At 33.0% G+C, this 18,768-nt stretch overlaps 1 protein-coding gene across 2 annotated transcripts in view; it reads left to right on the top strand.

Moving 5' to 3' along the window:
* LOC118196261 (carbonic anhydrase-related protein 10-like) overlaps positions 1–18,768 on the top strand; it is an 857,748-nt gene that overhangs the window by 813,967 nt on the left and 25,013 nt on the right. For both annotated transcript variants that reach the window (XM_085807267.1, XM_085807265.1), the window contains one exon: positions 7,908–8,039. In XM_085807267.1, coding sequence (XP_085663393.1) covers positions 7,908–8,039 — 132 coding nt within the window. The remainder of the gene's footprint in view (positions 1–7,907; positions 8,040–18,768) is intronic.

Genomic DNA, 18,768 nt, shown 5'->3' with positions numbered 1-18,768 from the left:
AGATTCATCTGTTGTAAAGGAAAAGATCGCAAAGGCTTCACGTATAATTTAAACTTGAAAGACCTTCTGAAAAAGTGGAAAATTGTAAGGCCACAAACAAATTGCGGTATCTAAATCAAACGGAGGTGAAAATAGTGGCAGGTCTATTTAATGACACTGGCAATGTCATTTATCACTTTGAAACCATCTTGAAACCAATTAAGAAATTAATCCCTTTACAATGCTTTTCAAACAGTAGACGCCTCTACGAAGGCATCCCTCCCCTTAGGCAGATAGCCCTCGTGTGCTTTGCTATAATTAAATACACCACACCATCAAACAGTAGACGTCTAAATAATCCAAAAGAGGAGGAAGGTCAAGGATAACTATAAGTCTTTCATCTTCATCGGGACTCGACTGTTAAGAATGTGTACATAATATCTGTATAGCTAATAATTAATACTTAGTAAATTGCTAGCATTTCTAACTTAGTAAATTTCTAACATTGAAAATGTCTTTAGTAATCTCTGAATTTTGTAATCTATTTAGAGATTTTTCAAAGATCTTAAAGAACGACCAAAGTTTTCGTATACTGACACTTGAAAAAATATATCGAGCACCATTCGGGAATAATGTGTTAATTCGGAATAATTTATGTAAAAATTCGAATGTACTTTTATATAAGAAAATGTTTTACGACACGTCTTCTTCTTGAAATCCCTGTAATCTGAACCAGATAAGATCTAGAAGTTAATTTGCATTTATGACTTCCAACAAATTAGCACGCTCCAACAGATATTCACGCACCAAGGGAACACAACTAAATTTACGATTATGTTAGTTACACAACTAACTTTGCAACACGTTGTACTGGAGAGTATTTATAGCATAACGCATTTGCAACTTGTAAATAACACTACAGGAAAGGTTTCTTCTTGTAATGTGGTAATTGGATCATCAAATTCTGTGCCAAATATCTCTAAAATTTTATCAATATTACGGTAAAATTGTATCAGCATTTCCGAGAGATTTAGTGACAATTAGAATTACCAAAAGTGCTTTTGGGCAACTTGTAGTTAATCTGACAACGCTTCAGTGATCGGTTGCACTGAAGGAGATCTGGAAATTTATAACTCCTGTCCCCAAAGTTATTATAAGCAGGCTGCGATGTAGCTGAAGAAAAATGACTGAGAATTTTTAATCAGTATTTATTTATTTACCACAAACTACGTCATTAAAATTTACATTCCGGCAGAAAACTAAAATCAGGACGGAAAAGAAGATCAAACTAAAAATAATTGGTTAGAATAAAATATAGTCTTTACAGCATTTCAAATCCTATTTATTTTAGCTTGTATTTTAATACATTTTGCTCTACTTGTTTTTGAACAAAAATTGAAGGAGTTTTTCCTTTATTTGAGGTTTGATACGGTTAACTGGAAATTTCTTAATGATACTCTAGTTAGCCACATTATGTCTTATTAATTACTATATATTGATGTCCATACCGTGTTCTAATGTTAATAAAAAATAGATTTAAGGGTGTGTGAAATATTTCAGTTCGACAGTATCTAAAAAGCCATGGAAACGCTGATGCCCTGTTAAATAGAAAATAATTAATATATTTAAATGATATTCTGTGCTCATTTCCCAATTCAGTATCTTATTTGTAGAGCATTTAACATAGAATTCTTAATAAAAAGATAATCTCACTAATATAGGAAATGACTGGTAATTTATTATGCAAATTTCGCTATCCGATTCCAAAGATTGGAGTAGGTTCGAGATTTAAAACTCACAATGTAGTAAATGGTGGAAGGAGAAGCAATCATGAACTTGGCAACTGAAAGCATGTCTTGAAGTGGTCTTACTTAATGCTAGTGACCTTACTTAAACAGCGCAAATATATTACAAAAGAAAGGAAAGATGCATTATTTCAAAAATAAATCATTTTGTTGAAAATAAAAATATAAGTTCTTTGGAAGGTAACAAATTTAATATAAATCGAGACGCATTGTCTTCTTTATGATAGTTTCGCTCGCATTAAGTAAAATTGAATAGCCTGAAGCATGAAAACGAAATATACTGACTGCTGTCTAAAAGCATACCTGAAATTCAATATTAAGTAAACTGACAATAAACTTCATGATCTAATAATAAATGATATAATAATTGCCATCATTTCTCTGATCTGCGCCTGAATACTGTAAACAATTTATCTTCATTCGCTTTCAACAAATGTAAGCGCTAAATGGTGGTAATGTCTGCATTTCAGAAGGTTACTTAGATTTATTGCTAAGCCAAATCTCAGAGAAGCTGCAGTATGCTGAAATATGGGCAATCATGCATCTAGATATTTAATACCAAAGAGCACAACTTAAGAGTAATTCTTTCCTGAAAGCTGTGTTCGAAGATGGATTTTAGAAACATGAACTTAAATAAAAAATTCATACGAGTTAAAAAGAATGCTTAAAAATTTTAAAGTTAACTGCGATTTCAACGAGTCATGGATGCTAAAAATTATGAGTATCTAGCGGCTAAACTAATTTATAGTATATATAGAAAAGGGGAAACTAGGAGCCAGTCAAATATCAGTGACATGCAATGTTTTATGCATGCATATTATGAATCTGTAAATGTATTTAACTGTATTAGAAAGATTTTAGGTCCTACTTCTAAATTACTATTTTCTTTCAGATATTCTTTAATAGATATGTTAATTTCATGTTACAGCCGTGAATTAAAAGAATTTCATTAGAATCTTCCAATTTCCTTATTTGTAATCATTTAGCTGTAAATGTCTTTTTTTTACCTACTTTGAATCTTGCATAAATGGTTGAGATCGTACATGAAAGAGTATACAGTCCTACAGTTTGCGTGGTATTTATACTTATTATAATTACAAATACTTACCTATATATGCAATTATATTTTTTTTTTAAAAGTATTGGGATTGTGACATTGTCTATGACATTTGCTTTCAAAATTTCCAGCTTGCGAAGACTAAAGGTCAGTATTATCAAATATCTGCATCAAATTTTCTAAGCAGGGAAAATTATATTTAGTGATGACTTCGTTTTTATGTTGTTATTTGCAAATAATGTTCTCATAATTTTACTGCAAATATTTGACTCCTCCGTAATAAGCAGTTCTTCAAAAAGAAGGCATATAAAGCAGAATTTGTTTGATTGCTTTAACTTAGCTAAAATTTAATTAAGGTTTTCCCTGTCTACTTTTCAGTTTCATTGTTATAATATCTTAGATTAAATAAGCATTTTCTTCTTTTCTGGTTTTTGAATGCATATTTAAAATGATCTGCATATTTTGCTTGAAGCTGTAATATGTACTAAATGCTATAGATTTTTTTCTTTGCATGTTAAGGATTTGCAAATGGTATTTATTTCATATTTATAGATTTACAGTTTTTCTGTGCTTTAATGTTTGTTTGATGCTCTCAAAATATATATCAATGAATATATTCTTTCTGATACGTTCAAGCAGGCAATATACATAGATTGGATTAGTTGGATTATAACTAAGCAGCTAGAGCTATCTTGGCTAGGTAGAGAGAGAAATAACTTATTGGAAGACATTTTAAGGGAAACGGAATAGTATTGATCTTGCACTTGAGGAAAACAACGAAACATTCCTGCAACCAGCTGTTTCGCCAGATTTGGGTAGAATTACCAGTGTTCAGCGATTCTATTGTTTGATTGCTGGTGGGCTTGTGTGCAATATTTATAACTGTGTATTAATACTGTAGAGGTGTCCTGGTAATACATTATTACAAACAAAATTTTCCCTCCACAAAATGTGTTCCATTTTATAATGAATGTATCACTCATCATTCTTATTTTTTCATGTATAACTAAATGCAGACTGACTGAAAGCTTGTGCAATTAGTACATGTATTTTGCGGACATATACTGCATTACTATTTTTTAATCACTACTAAAATTGAAGTTATTTCAAAATTACATACAAGACTTAAATTCATATATGATTAGGAAAGTTATTTTTATGAAAAGAAAATACAAGTAATCTTTACATTTTTCATATATTTTTGACGCATCATCTACTTAAAGGTATTTTATTTAATTCTTATTTATTTACTCTTAATATCTTACAGAACGTAATTCTTTTATCACCTGCTTATTTAGTTTTTAGGAATTATTGAAAATTCAGTCTTAAGAAAAATGCAACTGAGTATTACAAAGAAGTAATAGTCATCATGTCTGAATCCAGGAAAACACGGATCGTTCATTTATTTCGGTTACACTTCTGTAAGTGATCGGGTATGTCGTGAAGATGAGCGTAATCTCCCTCTCTCAGGGGAGACAGAAATATGAAGGCATCTCAGCTCCCGATGAAAGATAACGCTCCTCCATTTTATCCTTTTCTTTTTGTTTCGTCTTGTAAGAATCCAGGAAAAATCAAATTTGTCTGTCAGGGATTTCGCGTTGCTGCTGGATAATAATGCTGGGCGTGAGTTCGCCCTCTCCCTCGAGATGTAATGTATTTATATTATTAATTCTTTGACATGTATTGGACAATTAAAAAATAACGCAAATTCTCATTCTATTCATAAAAGAATATTTGGACTTTAAATACTAATCAAATTAATAACTAATTAGATTTTTCAGAGGAATTCATTTTATTCGGATAAATTAAGTTTTTTTTTTTTTACTAAAGCATTCACCACTTATGTAAAGAATACTACTAAAAATTATGAATACTGCTTCCTGAGCTGCACCGAAAATGGCATTTAAAAGCATTCGATGATTCGCTTTCTAAATTTGCGTCATGAGTAAATAGTTCTAACACCACACTGATCAGAATTATGGTGAAAGGTATGAAACCTGTTTCCTAAAAAAAATTGTATTTAAGGCATTTGTTTAATAAAACTTAATTAATTAACTTTTTAATTAACTAATCACTTTCATAAAACCGTAGCTTATACAAGTAACTAACAGAACGCTCTGCTTTGTAAATGCTTTCTTAACTAAAATTAAAAAGAAATTTTCACATTTCTGAAATTATTGTATCTCACAGTACATATATTTTAAAGTTTTCATTAATATTCTTTCAAATCAGTGAGGAAAGATAATATATTACGGCACTGAAACAAGAATATCAATATCCTTTAAAAATGTTTCGCGACATTTATTATAAAAAACATGTTTTTATTATTAGACCTTCCAATTTAATCAAATCTGTTCACCATAATACAATGCAAACAGAACAAAAGTGTGACTTGTGTATTGAGTCAAAGAAAATTAAATTCCAATTCCCAACAGTAATTAGCGGTAAAAGTATTAAATGAGATCTTCATTCACAGAGATGAAATTTAAAATGAGCAGTCACATTTGAAAAGAGCAATTTCAAGCTGCTTTGTTGAAATATTACTTTATTTAACTAAGCACTACAAGAAAACAATTTGAAATTCATCACTTGAATGAGGAATATAGTTATTTGATGATAAAAGTACAATGCGGTACAATTTAAAAAGTGCTGAAGTTTAGGAATGCATCTGTGCATTTGTAATTACTAACAATATAAAAACTACATCGGTAATTAAAATATTTTATAAGTTTCAATTACAAGAAAAATTCCATTTTATTTTTTTATCTAGAGATATAAAATATGCTGCTTGGAGAGGAAAGGATCCTTAAAATGCTACAGTCTATTTGAAACATCTGTTCTGTTGAGAATGTTTAAGATATTCAAAGAGAAAAATGAATTCTGTGTCAAAATAGCCCCCATACCTAAAAATATTTCAATAATAGTAAACATTCACATGAGAAAATAGGCGACAAAAATGAATAAATTATTAAAATTTAATAGCGAACAATAATTTATTGAGAAAACGTAGACCTAGAAATGTTACATATTAACATGACGTCCAGCTGCCTCTTACCGAAATGCATGAGTATATTCAATGCTCATTTTACAATAGCTCTATACAGGCTTGTAAATTTGTCCTAAGGATTTGCTGAGAATTATTTTAGAAGTGTTTGGCAACGTCACGCAAACTGCGTGACTACAACTGCCATTCTAACGAAATCATTGACAGCAAGCAGCCTCTGGAGACACTCGACGTATGCGGACAGGCTTTATGTTGTTGAATAGATTGTCCCAAACCAGCGCGACAACACTGGCAATAAAGTAGGGTCCAAATAAAATTTATAAAGGCACATGCCTATAAAGTACTTCCAAATGAGCAACTGAAGTTCTCCAATATTGTAGATAACGATACATGAACTAGAAATGTAGAATGTGAAGGAAATACGATCGAATCTTAAGACGAACTTCAAGAGACCAGAAAATTGTTTCGCTATAACTGATCCGATAAGAAAACGATTTACTTCATGTAAACCAACTCACGAAACTTACTGTCACATTTACCAAAAGAAGTGAATAATTAAACTAATTTAAGAATTTTTTTTAAAAATTTAATTGCAGTTATGTTACACGCATTGCTAGACCATCATGCTGAAAACAGTTTCGGATGACTGATTCTATAAGAATTTGCCAAGAATTTTTTATCGTTAACATTGCATCAAGTGGTAAATTACAATTCTCCAAAATGCTAAAAATGTACTGCTTCCTGTAAATGTTAAACTCCTGATCCTGAACACACTGATCACATTGGGACATAGAATGCAGAATTGAAGTTACACTCGGAAGTAAGAAAATGAGAGAAGAATGCGTTTCAAGTTTCCTAGATCTGTGTCTGTAGTATAGTTGTTAACCAAGGATAGACTATTTTGCTTTATTAAAGTAAAAACGTTAAAATGTTTCAGGCCTCTTTGTCTCTATATATGCATGTTTTATTATCAAAGATATTAAATTATCTTCCTGACTGTGCCTAATGTATATCTTCTTATAGACCAATAGTGGCGAATTTGTTAAGATAACTGATCACTTGAACACTAACAGTTTGTCATGGATTCAGTTTTCGGCAGACAGACTGTACGAATTTTCCGTGGGGTTTTATAAATGAATACAATGTCATTTTCATTATTAAGTTCTCTACGAAGACATCCCTCCTATGGCAGATAAATATAGCTTAATTTGTCATAATCAATTAATCTATAATTTGTGCAGTGTGAAATTAAATTTAACTGAGAAATGAGCCTAATCGCATAGATATCTGAACTGCTAATCCAAATTGAAAGTCAAATTAACAATTAATAATTCATTTTCAAAAAAAGAAAAAAAAAAGAACTTACCATGGCACATAAATTAAATATCTCTAGTCTTTAACAAAACATTTAAGAAAATTATATTCACTTGGTCACAATGGCGACATGTGCAGGTATACGAGAAAAATTAACTTTCAACATTTAAAACATGCAAGTTGCCTATTAAATTTGCTGTATCTTTCTGATCTGAGCGAATATTATCCCAATAGACAAGAAATGTACGGTACGTTTTATCTCAAATGTAACTCTTAATAAAAGGGAAAATATTTTTCATAAATCAGCCAATGAAGCACTGTCTCAGAGTATAAAGGAGAAGCTATTTAACAGCTCGTGAAAGTACAATAAGAATACGTATGTAAGATGAATTAAATCATGACAATGCATATAGGACTAATTTACTACTTAGTGATTTAGACATCAGCCACTGTCTAGAGTCCTTTTGAGATGATTGTGTGGCAATTCTACATAATAACAGACGTAAAGTTTGGAAAATATTATTTAATTTCTACAGGAGATAGAATCTGCTAAGAGTAACCGTAAATCTTGACATTCCCTCATATGAATATTTTTCGCAATAATTCGAAATACTTATTTGGAACTAGCTTCAGAAATTTGTATTAACAATCAATAATGATTACTATGTTTCTACAAATTATATAACTCTTAATGGACTTAACGTTTTCACTAAGTAGAAACGTAACTTGATGTTTATTTTCATTTCAGATATTTCTACTACGCCGTCTGATGCAAGGGGACGAACTGCATCCCAAAACTATCCTTGCTAATAATTATCGCCCTCCTCAGCCTCTCTACAACCGTTCCGTCCGAACAAATGTGTTTAACCATGACATCGGGGTAAGTTACTGCTGAAATCGGCTTTTAAGGAGCCATTTTATTGCATTTTACCGTCACCCTGCCATTTTTATCACCCTTTTAAATGAACTTTAACAAAGGTTACGCAGCTTTTGTTGAAGAAAGGAAAGAAAATGTAAGCGGTGAACTAAAACAAATGGTGATATATTTATCAATTTATTCTCTTCTGAGGGTAACACTGAAAATTTCAAATCTCACGAAGAATACTCGTATTTCTTCATTATTATGCTGATGCTACGTTTTAAATATAATAATGAATACAGAAAGCATGAAACTTACATTTAAGGACATGCAAAATTTTATTTACAGGAAAAATTATCTTTCTTCTTTAAAGAAATGTTGCATTAAGAATTGGATCTCTGAGTACACCACAACAAAGATTGAAAATAATTGTTAAACGAATAGAATATTCATATTAATTTCTGCATTTAGTATATTTTGTTGTTTCAGTCTTTCATCCAGTTGTCATTCATTAGAAACATTAGTATGCATTTTGAAGAAAAAGCTTCAAAATGTGGAATATTTCCTGCCCGAGGTTTTGTTTTTCGATAGAAAGACCTTTTATTGCAAACAGAATATTAAATATCTCGGAGCGGAAAGCAGGAAAAGAGTTCACTCTAACCAGTGAAGTGATGACAAGCTCTCGTCAAATACATTTTTATTTTCGGTGCCACTGGTGAGATCTTAGAGTTTTTCGGAGCAGGGAAGCATGAATAATCAACCATACCTTCGCCAGGATTTGAACCGTGGGTCTTCCAACTGGTAACTGGATGTGCTAAGTACTTATGCTTTTAAGATCACTAGCTGCGCAATACGACAAATTTGTATAGTTCCACTCGACGTGATATAAATTATTGCGTTTCAAACTACGGGTTTTCCCCATTGTCATCAAGCTATTAATAACCAAAAATGAGAAGTACTAAAAAAATCTGAAATTTTGTAGTATAATTGAGATTAACTGCAGAGGATTTCAGCTATAGAAATTTAGTGCTACATTTCGAAAACTTCTATCTTTAGAAGAGAAAATAAGCACCTAATTGCGCCTTGCAAAACATTGTGCTAGTGCACTTTACATCAATAGTTAAAAGAATTAATTGTGTTTAAATGAGAGTTGTAGCTATTGCACAACTTAAGAGTTCGCCCATTAAAATATTTACAGATTGGTTTTATATCGTTTTCATTATTAATACATAAATTTAAAAATTTTTAATGTAATTTGTATACTTTTTAAAAATACAATTACTTCTGTGTGACTCATATCTTCATCAGACCATTTCAGTAATAATAGTTACATTAATCAACAGTTGCCTGACCATTGATGAACCTCTGCCGATTTATACCTCGTATTGAGAAATTCGCGAAACTTTTGTCTTCCGTCGAAAAACTAAGATTCTACAGATAATCTGTGAGTAAATCCACTTTCTAAAAATTGATCTTTCAACTGTGTCTGGTTTAAATCACTTTCAGTAAGTACAAAAGGGTAAAGTGAAATAAGAAAAAACTCAGGGAATACAGAATGTTGGAGAATTTGCATATTCTGTAGAAAATCGTGTACGTTATTATGTAGGAAAAAATAAACAAGGTTTCAGTGTAGAGACATTAGGATATTTTTGGAAGTAAGCAAGATGAGAATTGAGCAACGCCTTCCCCGCTAATCGAAACGCGAACCTCTGGAATACGCTCCCAGCGTGCAGACCACCACACCACGAAGGCATTCCAAGAAGTTCTGAGAAATACCTTATACACTCCCCTTTTTAAAGGGCGACTAGGGTTTTTAGAGGACCCATTTGCAAATCCTGGGTTCGGAGAATCATCATCCACCACCCTTTTAGTTCGGGCGCGACTGTAGAGACATTAGGATATTTTTGGAAGCAGGCAAGATGAAAAATGAACAACGCCTTCGCCGCGAATCGAACCGCGGACATCTGGAACACGCGCCCAGCGTGCAGACCACTACACCACGAAGGCATGCCAAGAAGGTGGGAGAAATACCTTTAGCATTTAACATCCGATGGACTCTGCAGTTTTATATCTGCAGATTCGACAGAAATCGCTGATCAAATTAATTAATCACGACCGTCATAAAAAGGCGCTATAGAACGGTAAAATTAGTTACAGAAACTGCTTCGCTAGAATTCATTTAACTAATTTAACCTATTAATGTCACTCATTTAACCTATTTAGAAGTCATAACAAAATCAATTAAGAAAGCTCATGAAAACTTTTAATGAAATAGGAAAGAATTTACTAAGGGATAATTTTCTTCTCATTTGTAAAAATCATTGAACTTATTTTAAGAAAATAAATCTTAATTTAATCTTAGATAGCAGACATTATGCATAATGTAGCTTTTGTAGAAGAACTTTTAAAGTTTTGAGCGTAATGCGTGTAGTATACACACGCACACACGCACATATATATATATATATATATATATATATATATATATACGTAATGATATTTTTAAATCAGCTGATTAAATTAAATTCTAATCATATTCCTTAATAATGTGTTGGCGATTCTCTACCTAAATTGCATCCCTGTTGCTAAAGTTTGGCGAAATCCTTTCTTTATTATAAATTATATTAACCTGTTGGCGCCCGCCAAATCGCCAAATTCATAAATCTGTCATATTACATAAAGTCCTTAAGAACACTCCTGATGAGAAGATAGCGTCACCTCGTGATTTCAATTAATACCGCTGATTGGATGAGCAACATGACGCACACATATCTATAAATAGGGCTTCTCCTCGAGGTACAGGAGGACGACAAACTCTGCTTCTGGATTCGAAAGTGTGACTGTTGCTGTTATACTCCCACAATTTGGTACCATCCATTTTACGGCTATTTATAATCCACCACGAAATCGACTTTCTGAAAATATGTTAAAAAACTTACTTTCTGAAGATCAGCAAGTTGTTATTGCCGGAGACATGAATGCTAAGCACCTCGAATGGGGATGTCGTCGTTCTAACACCAATGGACGTATTATGCATAATTTTATCTGTAATCATCCTGTCGCATTACATGTACCTTCTGAAGCCACTTATCGTCCTGCCTCCTCAAATCTCTCGGACATCTTGGATATTATCCTTACAAATACTTCTATCCCTATTTCCTTGGAAGTCAAGGCATAACTTACATCTGATTATGTACCTGTCATTGCCTCCCTTGGAGCTTCTAAAGAAGACTCTCCTATTACCAGAAATAATACTGACTGGATTACTTTTCACAATATCTTAATCGAACATCCTCCTATTTTCACTTCACTTTCTACCAAACAGGATATCGATTTTTCCATTCAAATCTTCACTGACAGTATACTGAAAGCTTTCAGATATGCTACAGTTACCATTCAATTAACTAACAATAATATTCGACTCCCTCGCAGTATCAGAGACATTATCAAAGAAAGAAACCGATTGCTGAAGCTTTGGCACCGTAACTGGGACCCTCCCCTTAAAAGAGAAATCAATATTTTTAATAGAAGATTAAAGAAGCTTATAACTGATTTTAAAAAGGAAACAAGAGAAGTTTTTATATCTAAATTTAATATTAATGATGGTTCTTTGTGGAAGTAACTTCAAAATCTTAAATGAAGTAGTATTAACAATAGACCTATTCATACGGATACTAAAATTGCCTACTCACTTAAAGATAAAGTTGATATTTTCCCTGAATACCTGGAAAAGCAGTTTACTCCTAATATGCAGCCCATGAATCAGACCTTTAAAGATGTTCTGGAAAACTATGTGTATTCCTGGCTTCATTCTTCTTCGGCTCATAACATCCCAAGGCTTACTTCTCCTATGGAAATTACTAATATTATTAGACATCTCAACATCAAAAAAAGCTCCTGGAACTGATCAAATTACTAATAAAATGCTTCGTAACTTACCTAGAAGTCTTATCAGTAAATTCGTTAGTATTCTCAACGCTTGTCTTATTCTCAACTATTTCCCTGATCCTTGGAAGCAGGTCAAGATCTTTCTTCTTCCCAAGCCGGGTAAAGATGTGACCAAGCCTGATGGCTATCGTCCAATTAGTTTGTTATCCAGCCTTGGTAAGATTTATGAAAGACTTATTCTCACAAGATTGGAACCTTTTCTTCACCTGCTACCTAATGATCAGTACCGATTCAGAAAAAACCTCAGTACTACTCGGCAACTAGCAAGAATTGTAGAATTTGTGGGATATGCATTCCATAACAAGCAAAGTGTTGCGCTCCTTATGCTAGACGTGGCAAAAGCCTTTGACCGCGTCTGGCATGAGGGGCTCGTTTTCAAGCTTATCAATTTGGGACTTCCTAGAGAACTCATTCTTTTGATCTTATCCTTTTTGCTGACCGCACTTTCTTCGTCGTTCAAGGAAATGAAAAATCCAATTCAAGACCTATAAGATCCAGCGTCCCACAAGGAAGTATTCTCGGTCCAGTGTTATATCTTTTCTACATATCAGATTTTCCTCACTCTGGTTTCTACAATTAGTCTCTGTTAGCATGCTATGCCGAAGATATGGCGATTGCAATTAAATCCATCCAAGCTAATCATGCAATAGACAAAATGGAAAATTACCTCTATGCCGTAGAAGACTGGTGCACAAATTGGCGCGTAAAAGTCAATGCTAGCAAGTGACAACTTTTAATTCTTAGCAAAACTAAGAAAAGCATTGCTTTTAAAGATCTCTACCTTTTTCAGGAAGCTGTTCCTCTGGTCACAAAGGCCAAATACTTAGGAATTATTTTGAACCAAAGGCTCACATGGTCTAACCACATTAATAGTGTCAAGAGCAAAGCCATGGGCATAATATGCAGATTTCTCCCGGTAATTGGAAAATATTCAAACCTTAGCTTGCATACCAAAAAACATACATATACCACTTGCATTCGACCTATACTTTGTTATGCTGCTCCTGCTTGGAACACGGTCACTCAAACTCAACTGCATCAATTACAAGTAGTGCAAAACAAATTTCTGCGCATTATTACTGATTCACACTATCTTCCGCAATAAATTTTTACACAGAGACTTAAAACTTGAGACGATTCCAGATTACATCAGAAAATCTAATGAAAAATTATTCAACAAAGCTGTGCAATGTGACTTTGTTAATTACTCTCAAGTCTTTAATTGTGAAGTTCTCTTCGAAGATAGAAGCGTCAAACCACTTGCAGCTCACACCTTCATGGGAGGAGACGATAAATTTTTCACTTAGCTCCTCAATCGGTAGCTGTTTATACTTAAAATGCATCTGATTTTGATTGACGTTCTTCTGTAGCTTGAATATTATTCTTGGAGATTGATAAAACTAATGTTGTGAGATTTTTCGCATTGTGGTGATATAGTAGTGTTGTAAATAGATTGCTTAGGTTGTTGTTGAGTTGATGTAGTGTATTGCGTTGAATAGTTTTATTAAAATTGTGTTGTATAGTTGTATTGTATTGTGTTGTATTTAGCACTATTGATTGAGGTTGTTTAGTTGTATTTGAATTTGTCATTGTAACTATTGCTGTAGTGTATCCTCTCATATTGTTGCCAATGATTTGCATTGTCTTGGGTCCTCCTTGAAAGCTATGATCGCTCGTCACGTTTTGCGAACTTGCCCGATTGGATTGTCTTGCTTCTTTTGGTACTTCTCTTCGGTAGCTGTTTATACTTAAAATACATCTGATTTTGATTGACGTTCTTCTGTAGCTTGAATATTATTCTTGGAGATTGATAAAACTAATGTTGTGAGATTTTTCGCATTGTGGTGATATAGTAGTGTTGTAAATAGTTTGCTTAGGTTGTTGTTGAGTTGATGTAGTGTATTGCGTTGAATAGTTGTATTAAAATTGTGTTGTATAGTTGTATTGTATTGTGTTGTATTTAGCACTATTGATTGAGGTTGTTTAGTTGTATTTGAATTTGTCATTGTAACTATTGCTGTAGTGTATCCTCTCATATTGTTACCATTGATTTGCATTGTCTTGGGTCCTCCTTGAAAGCTATGATCGCTCGTCACGTTTTGCGAACTTGTCCGATTGGATTGTCTTGCTCCTTTTGGTACTTCTCTTCTTCCCCTTTTCTCCGTTTTCTCATCTGAGATTTTCTCCACGTCCGGATTTCTTTATGTCAAGTGCCCTTGGGCTTTGATTCTGGAAACGGCAACATTGCTCTTCGCAATAGCGCTGTCAATTATGGAGTAAGTCTAAGGTACAGGATGAACGCTTGTGAGATGGATGCTGAAATAAAAGTATCATTTTATATTCCAAAATTTGTCTCATTCCTGATGCCCCGGCTGCACAACACAAATAATGTATGTGAAATTACATTTCATATGTATGTGATAAAGTCAAACTCAGAAACCAGCAAGAAATTTGATGGAGTAGACGTGTTGATCCATAATGAATAGGAAATTGAAGGCGAAGACAGATTAGATCTTCATTTTTTATTTCAGCAAACATGTTACGGCCACAAACAAGTTGGCACATTAAATGTGACTACTCCAAAGAGTTTACATTTTTGATAGATTTACAGTAAAAAGGAAGGAGCTGACAGACTGCAGTCAAGCTAGGCGAAAGCGTTGAAAAAAAGTTTGTTATGTTCAGGGTGAAATCTTAATTCAGACTGAGTTAGTTTTGATTCTTATTGCAGTTTCATTGGATTGTTAATATTACTGTAAAATTACTATTGTTTGTTTGAGTTTTAGTTTCATTTACATCATCAGAATTGCGTAAGAATCATATGACATGGATTAATCTCGAAATGACTCAGTGCAAATAGAGGTTACTTTTTTTAGAATACAGAAGGGAATTTAAGCTGCTAACTTAAAATTTTACTACAAATATATATATATATATATATATATATATATCAGGATTTTTTTCTTTTTCTTTACTTGTGTCATTTTTCTACAAACACTTGCTTTTCAATTTTCGCGCAAAATTGTTTGATTTATTTTCATTCCAGTGTATTAGAGTTTGAAGAGATTTATCAATAAGCATGATCAAACTTGCTTATTCATAACCCCTAAAATAGAAATTGCTCAAATATCCCCATTATTTATATTTGAAATTATCGAAAACTAACTAGTAGCACGTAGAATCTTTATGTTTTATTCGCTGCAGGAAAAATCAGCACTGTACTTTCTTAGATTCAAAATCCGGATCTCACGGCTGGTAACCAGACGTGCTTCCATTTACAAGCTGAAAGCACACAGTGAAGAGGGAGAAATTTCCTCACAAGCTTTTCTCTGTTATATGAGGAGGCAGTTCTGAGTCGTCCTAGTTGAAGTTCACAACTTTACACCAAGCAAATTTGAACCCTTAGGGAAGGAAATTCCCTTTCGATGGTAAAATGCATCCATAGATTACATAAGAGATTTTTTGAGTCATAAAGAGAAAGATAATTATGAAAACCTAACCAGAAAAGGCTACCCGTGTCCTGGATAGTGCATTATGCCCTAGTGAAGAAAAGCTGGCGGATTTGGATTGCTATTCCAAACGTAGATCTTTAGACTGGCAACTTATAACGTCGAACACTAGCGGTTAAGAATAGCTCCCACTGAAATTATTCTTGACAGGAAAAGAAACTGAGCTGGACAGAAGGGAGAATTGTAAAAAATTCACTGATTTAAATTGCATTTTTTCCTGATTACGTTTAAGCTCAGGTTCACTTTACAAAAACTCTGAAAAGATAATCAGCTCTCATAAAAAAAATCGAGTATGCATTTTAGCTCCATAGCAGCTACCTGGGCTGGAGTATTTCTGTGAAAAATAGAAAAAGAACTGTGCTACTATGACATTAAAAACTCAGTGTCGCCCAGATTTGACACATGATTTCCATCTATAAGCATATTTTGGATATGCTTTTAATCGGAATTTAAAATGCGAAAGAAATTTTTGGGACTCTGTAATATCGAGAAACAGATGGAAAATATATGTCCTTCCAATATAATGCATAGCCAGTTGATTAGAAATACAGAAATATTATTCTTCGATGACAAGGAAAACAAGGCTTTGCTAAGGTGAACCGATTTATCTCAATGCAGAAATGACTTGTAGTATTATTATAGCTTCTGCTATGTTGTGAATACTTCAGTCTTAAATAATATCTACTTCTGCATTTTTATTCATCCAAATAAAATTATGTATTTTAACTCTCGTGGTAAAATTTCACAATATTTCGATTGGCTATAAGTTTTCTTGAGCGACAGTATTTTGCACACGCTTTTATAAGTCATTAAAGTATTTCAGTCTTTAAATTCTTCGTCCTGGAAAATATACGTTCTTGATCCGGAAAATGTATGTTATTTGTCTTCTTCTATGCTAGTTAAACCCTCAAAGATAGCAAACCACGACAAAGTTTGAAGCAAATTTTAGCTTATTGAAGAACATATTATGTAATGATTTAATTGCTATGGAGATGTTCTGATCCATTCTCTTACTCTTATCATTCTACCATAAAAAGCTTTCCTTCTCATTCATTTAATAATCACATATTAGAACCCCTTTTCCTTCCCTAAATTAGCCCAAAAGAAAGTGTGTTTCCAATTATACATCTCTTTTATAGGGGTTAGAACAATAAGAGTAAATGTGAAGGAAAGGAAACTGAAATATCTCACCTTGTTAGGAAAACAAATAGGCTATCGAAAGTCGATAAATTATCAAACAAATAGATTCATAATTATTAAAAATATATTGGTTACTGATCCTGAAAAAAATTAAGAATCGGTAGTTGGTTGGAAATCATCGATTTAGTATTAATCAGTATTCGTTATGCTCGGTTTCCCAATGTTTCCCGTTCCAAAAGATTCTCAGTTAATTCTCAACCCCCTTTGATTTACTCGACTTAATGTTAAAGAAATGCTTGACAATTAAACTGTAAATGAACTGAAAAAGGCGCTTGTTTCTTGCTCGCTTTGATAAAGTCTGTCTCTAGGATAATCTGACCTTATTCGTGATTGCGCAAGTTAACTAATTGAAAACTAATTAATTTTATTGCGTACCTGAAGGTGGCTTTATTCATAAAAAATCATGCTACTATTAATTTCTTTCCTTTGAAAAATAAATGAAAAGAAGAAAAAGAAGGAGTCTTTAGATTTCAGCTAGCTTTTGTATATATTTACGAAAGAAAATAAATAGAAAAAATTATTTTACATTCTCTCTTTTTTTAGGCTTTTGTTCTCCTTACAAAGCTCTCAAAATGTTTGAATAGCTTAACGAGCTTGTAATGAACTTTTAACTTTAAGAACTTTTTTTGTAGTGCAAAAGAAGAAAAAAGGGAAGAATGAAGAGAATTTTTTTTTCTAGAACTGTACATATGTGAGAGTTGTTCACCTTTAGTGAATCACTGATAATATTACTCTTAATTAATACACGCTGCGGTGATTTCTTTCAAACGTTCATCTTCATCTCTACACTTAAAAAAATATCCGTGGTGCAATTCTAGTATTTATTTGTGGTTCAATGAGATGGCAATTTAGTTACATTTATAGCTAGATCTATTAATTGTGAGCAATTGTGTTTAATAAGATGACGTTAGCTTTTACCTCAGAGTTGTGCATTTTTAGTCAGCATACTTGCTTGTACTTGTCTTAAATGATGTGCACTGTAAGTATGCATATTTCTTTTTCTTTCCATCTCTCATTCAAACATTTAGAAGTTGTTGGCATGGAGATACATGAAGTAGTTGCATTAAAGATATTAGCAGTCGTAATGACCGATTTAAACATTTCTTTATTCTTAAAAAGCACATTCTTAATATGAATTACACATACTATACTAATGCGCACATTCTGTATGTTTACACTTGTTCAATTAATTTCGATGAAGTAAAAATAAAGTAGCAACGCAGAGCAAGAAAATTGCCCGAACGGAAGCGATAGACAGAATGCATCGTGTCCTATTCAGATTGCTTTAGTTCTGGATAAGCTTCATTTTGGTTGGCTAATTAATAACATTCTAAATTTAATATTGGGTGAAGCTTTATATAAATGCGTGCGCCATTATCGTTATGCAGGAATTTTATAACATGGATTAATTTTGAAATGATCCAGTTTGGAGAGATTTATTTTAAGAAGAGAAAGGGAAAATCTCCAAATTCAGACACAGAGTTAACGGATTATTAATATTTTATATATAACAGAAATTGAGCGTGAAATATAACTTCTTAGATAAACAGCGTATTCCGTATTCACAGCAAACGTTGCCAGTTAGGACTGGGTCTGTGTAAAATTTGCGAAATAGATTATCAGGTTCAATGTTCCTTCTAACCTTCTTCGGGAACATACAAGGACCTGACTAGGAACAGAGAGCTTACTAAAGCTATGTTCACTAACTGTAGTAAGTAGACAGGATACAGACGAAGGGTATACAAAACCCTTTATTTTTCTCTATATACAATAACTTCCGTACTTCGGAATACAATGACCCGCCACTCGGTGTCTAACGTAAAAGTATAAAAATAAAACTAAACTCTAATTTAACTTTAGAATGATACACGTGGAAGATTGGCCTTATAATAACAGGAAGCGTATGTAGCACAGAGACTGTGAACACTACAATACGTTTAATTTATAAAGAGGATTAAAACCTCTGGCCTGGAAGGCAAACAGCAACTGCGTAACCTCTAAGGTAAGCGGCCTGCTTCGAACTCACTGCTTCCTCTCTTTCGCTTGGCAAAAAGGCCACACTTAAACACTTGGCGTTCGCCAGACAAACTTTGCAT

The sequence above is a fragment of the Stegodyphus dumicola genome, chromosome X1, assembly GCF_044657685.1.
Source record: "Stegodyphus dumicola isolate Sdum_Otavi_A_Nest chromosome X1, ASM4465768v1".
Lineage (NCBI taxonomy): Eukaryota > Metazoa > Arthropoda > Arachnida > Araneae > Eresidae > Stegodyphus > Stegodyphus dumicola.
The sequence above is the reverse complement of the archived record's forward strand: the minus strand, read 5'-3'. Positions and strand labels throughout refer to the sequence as shown.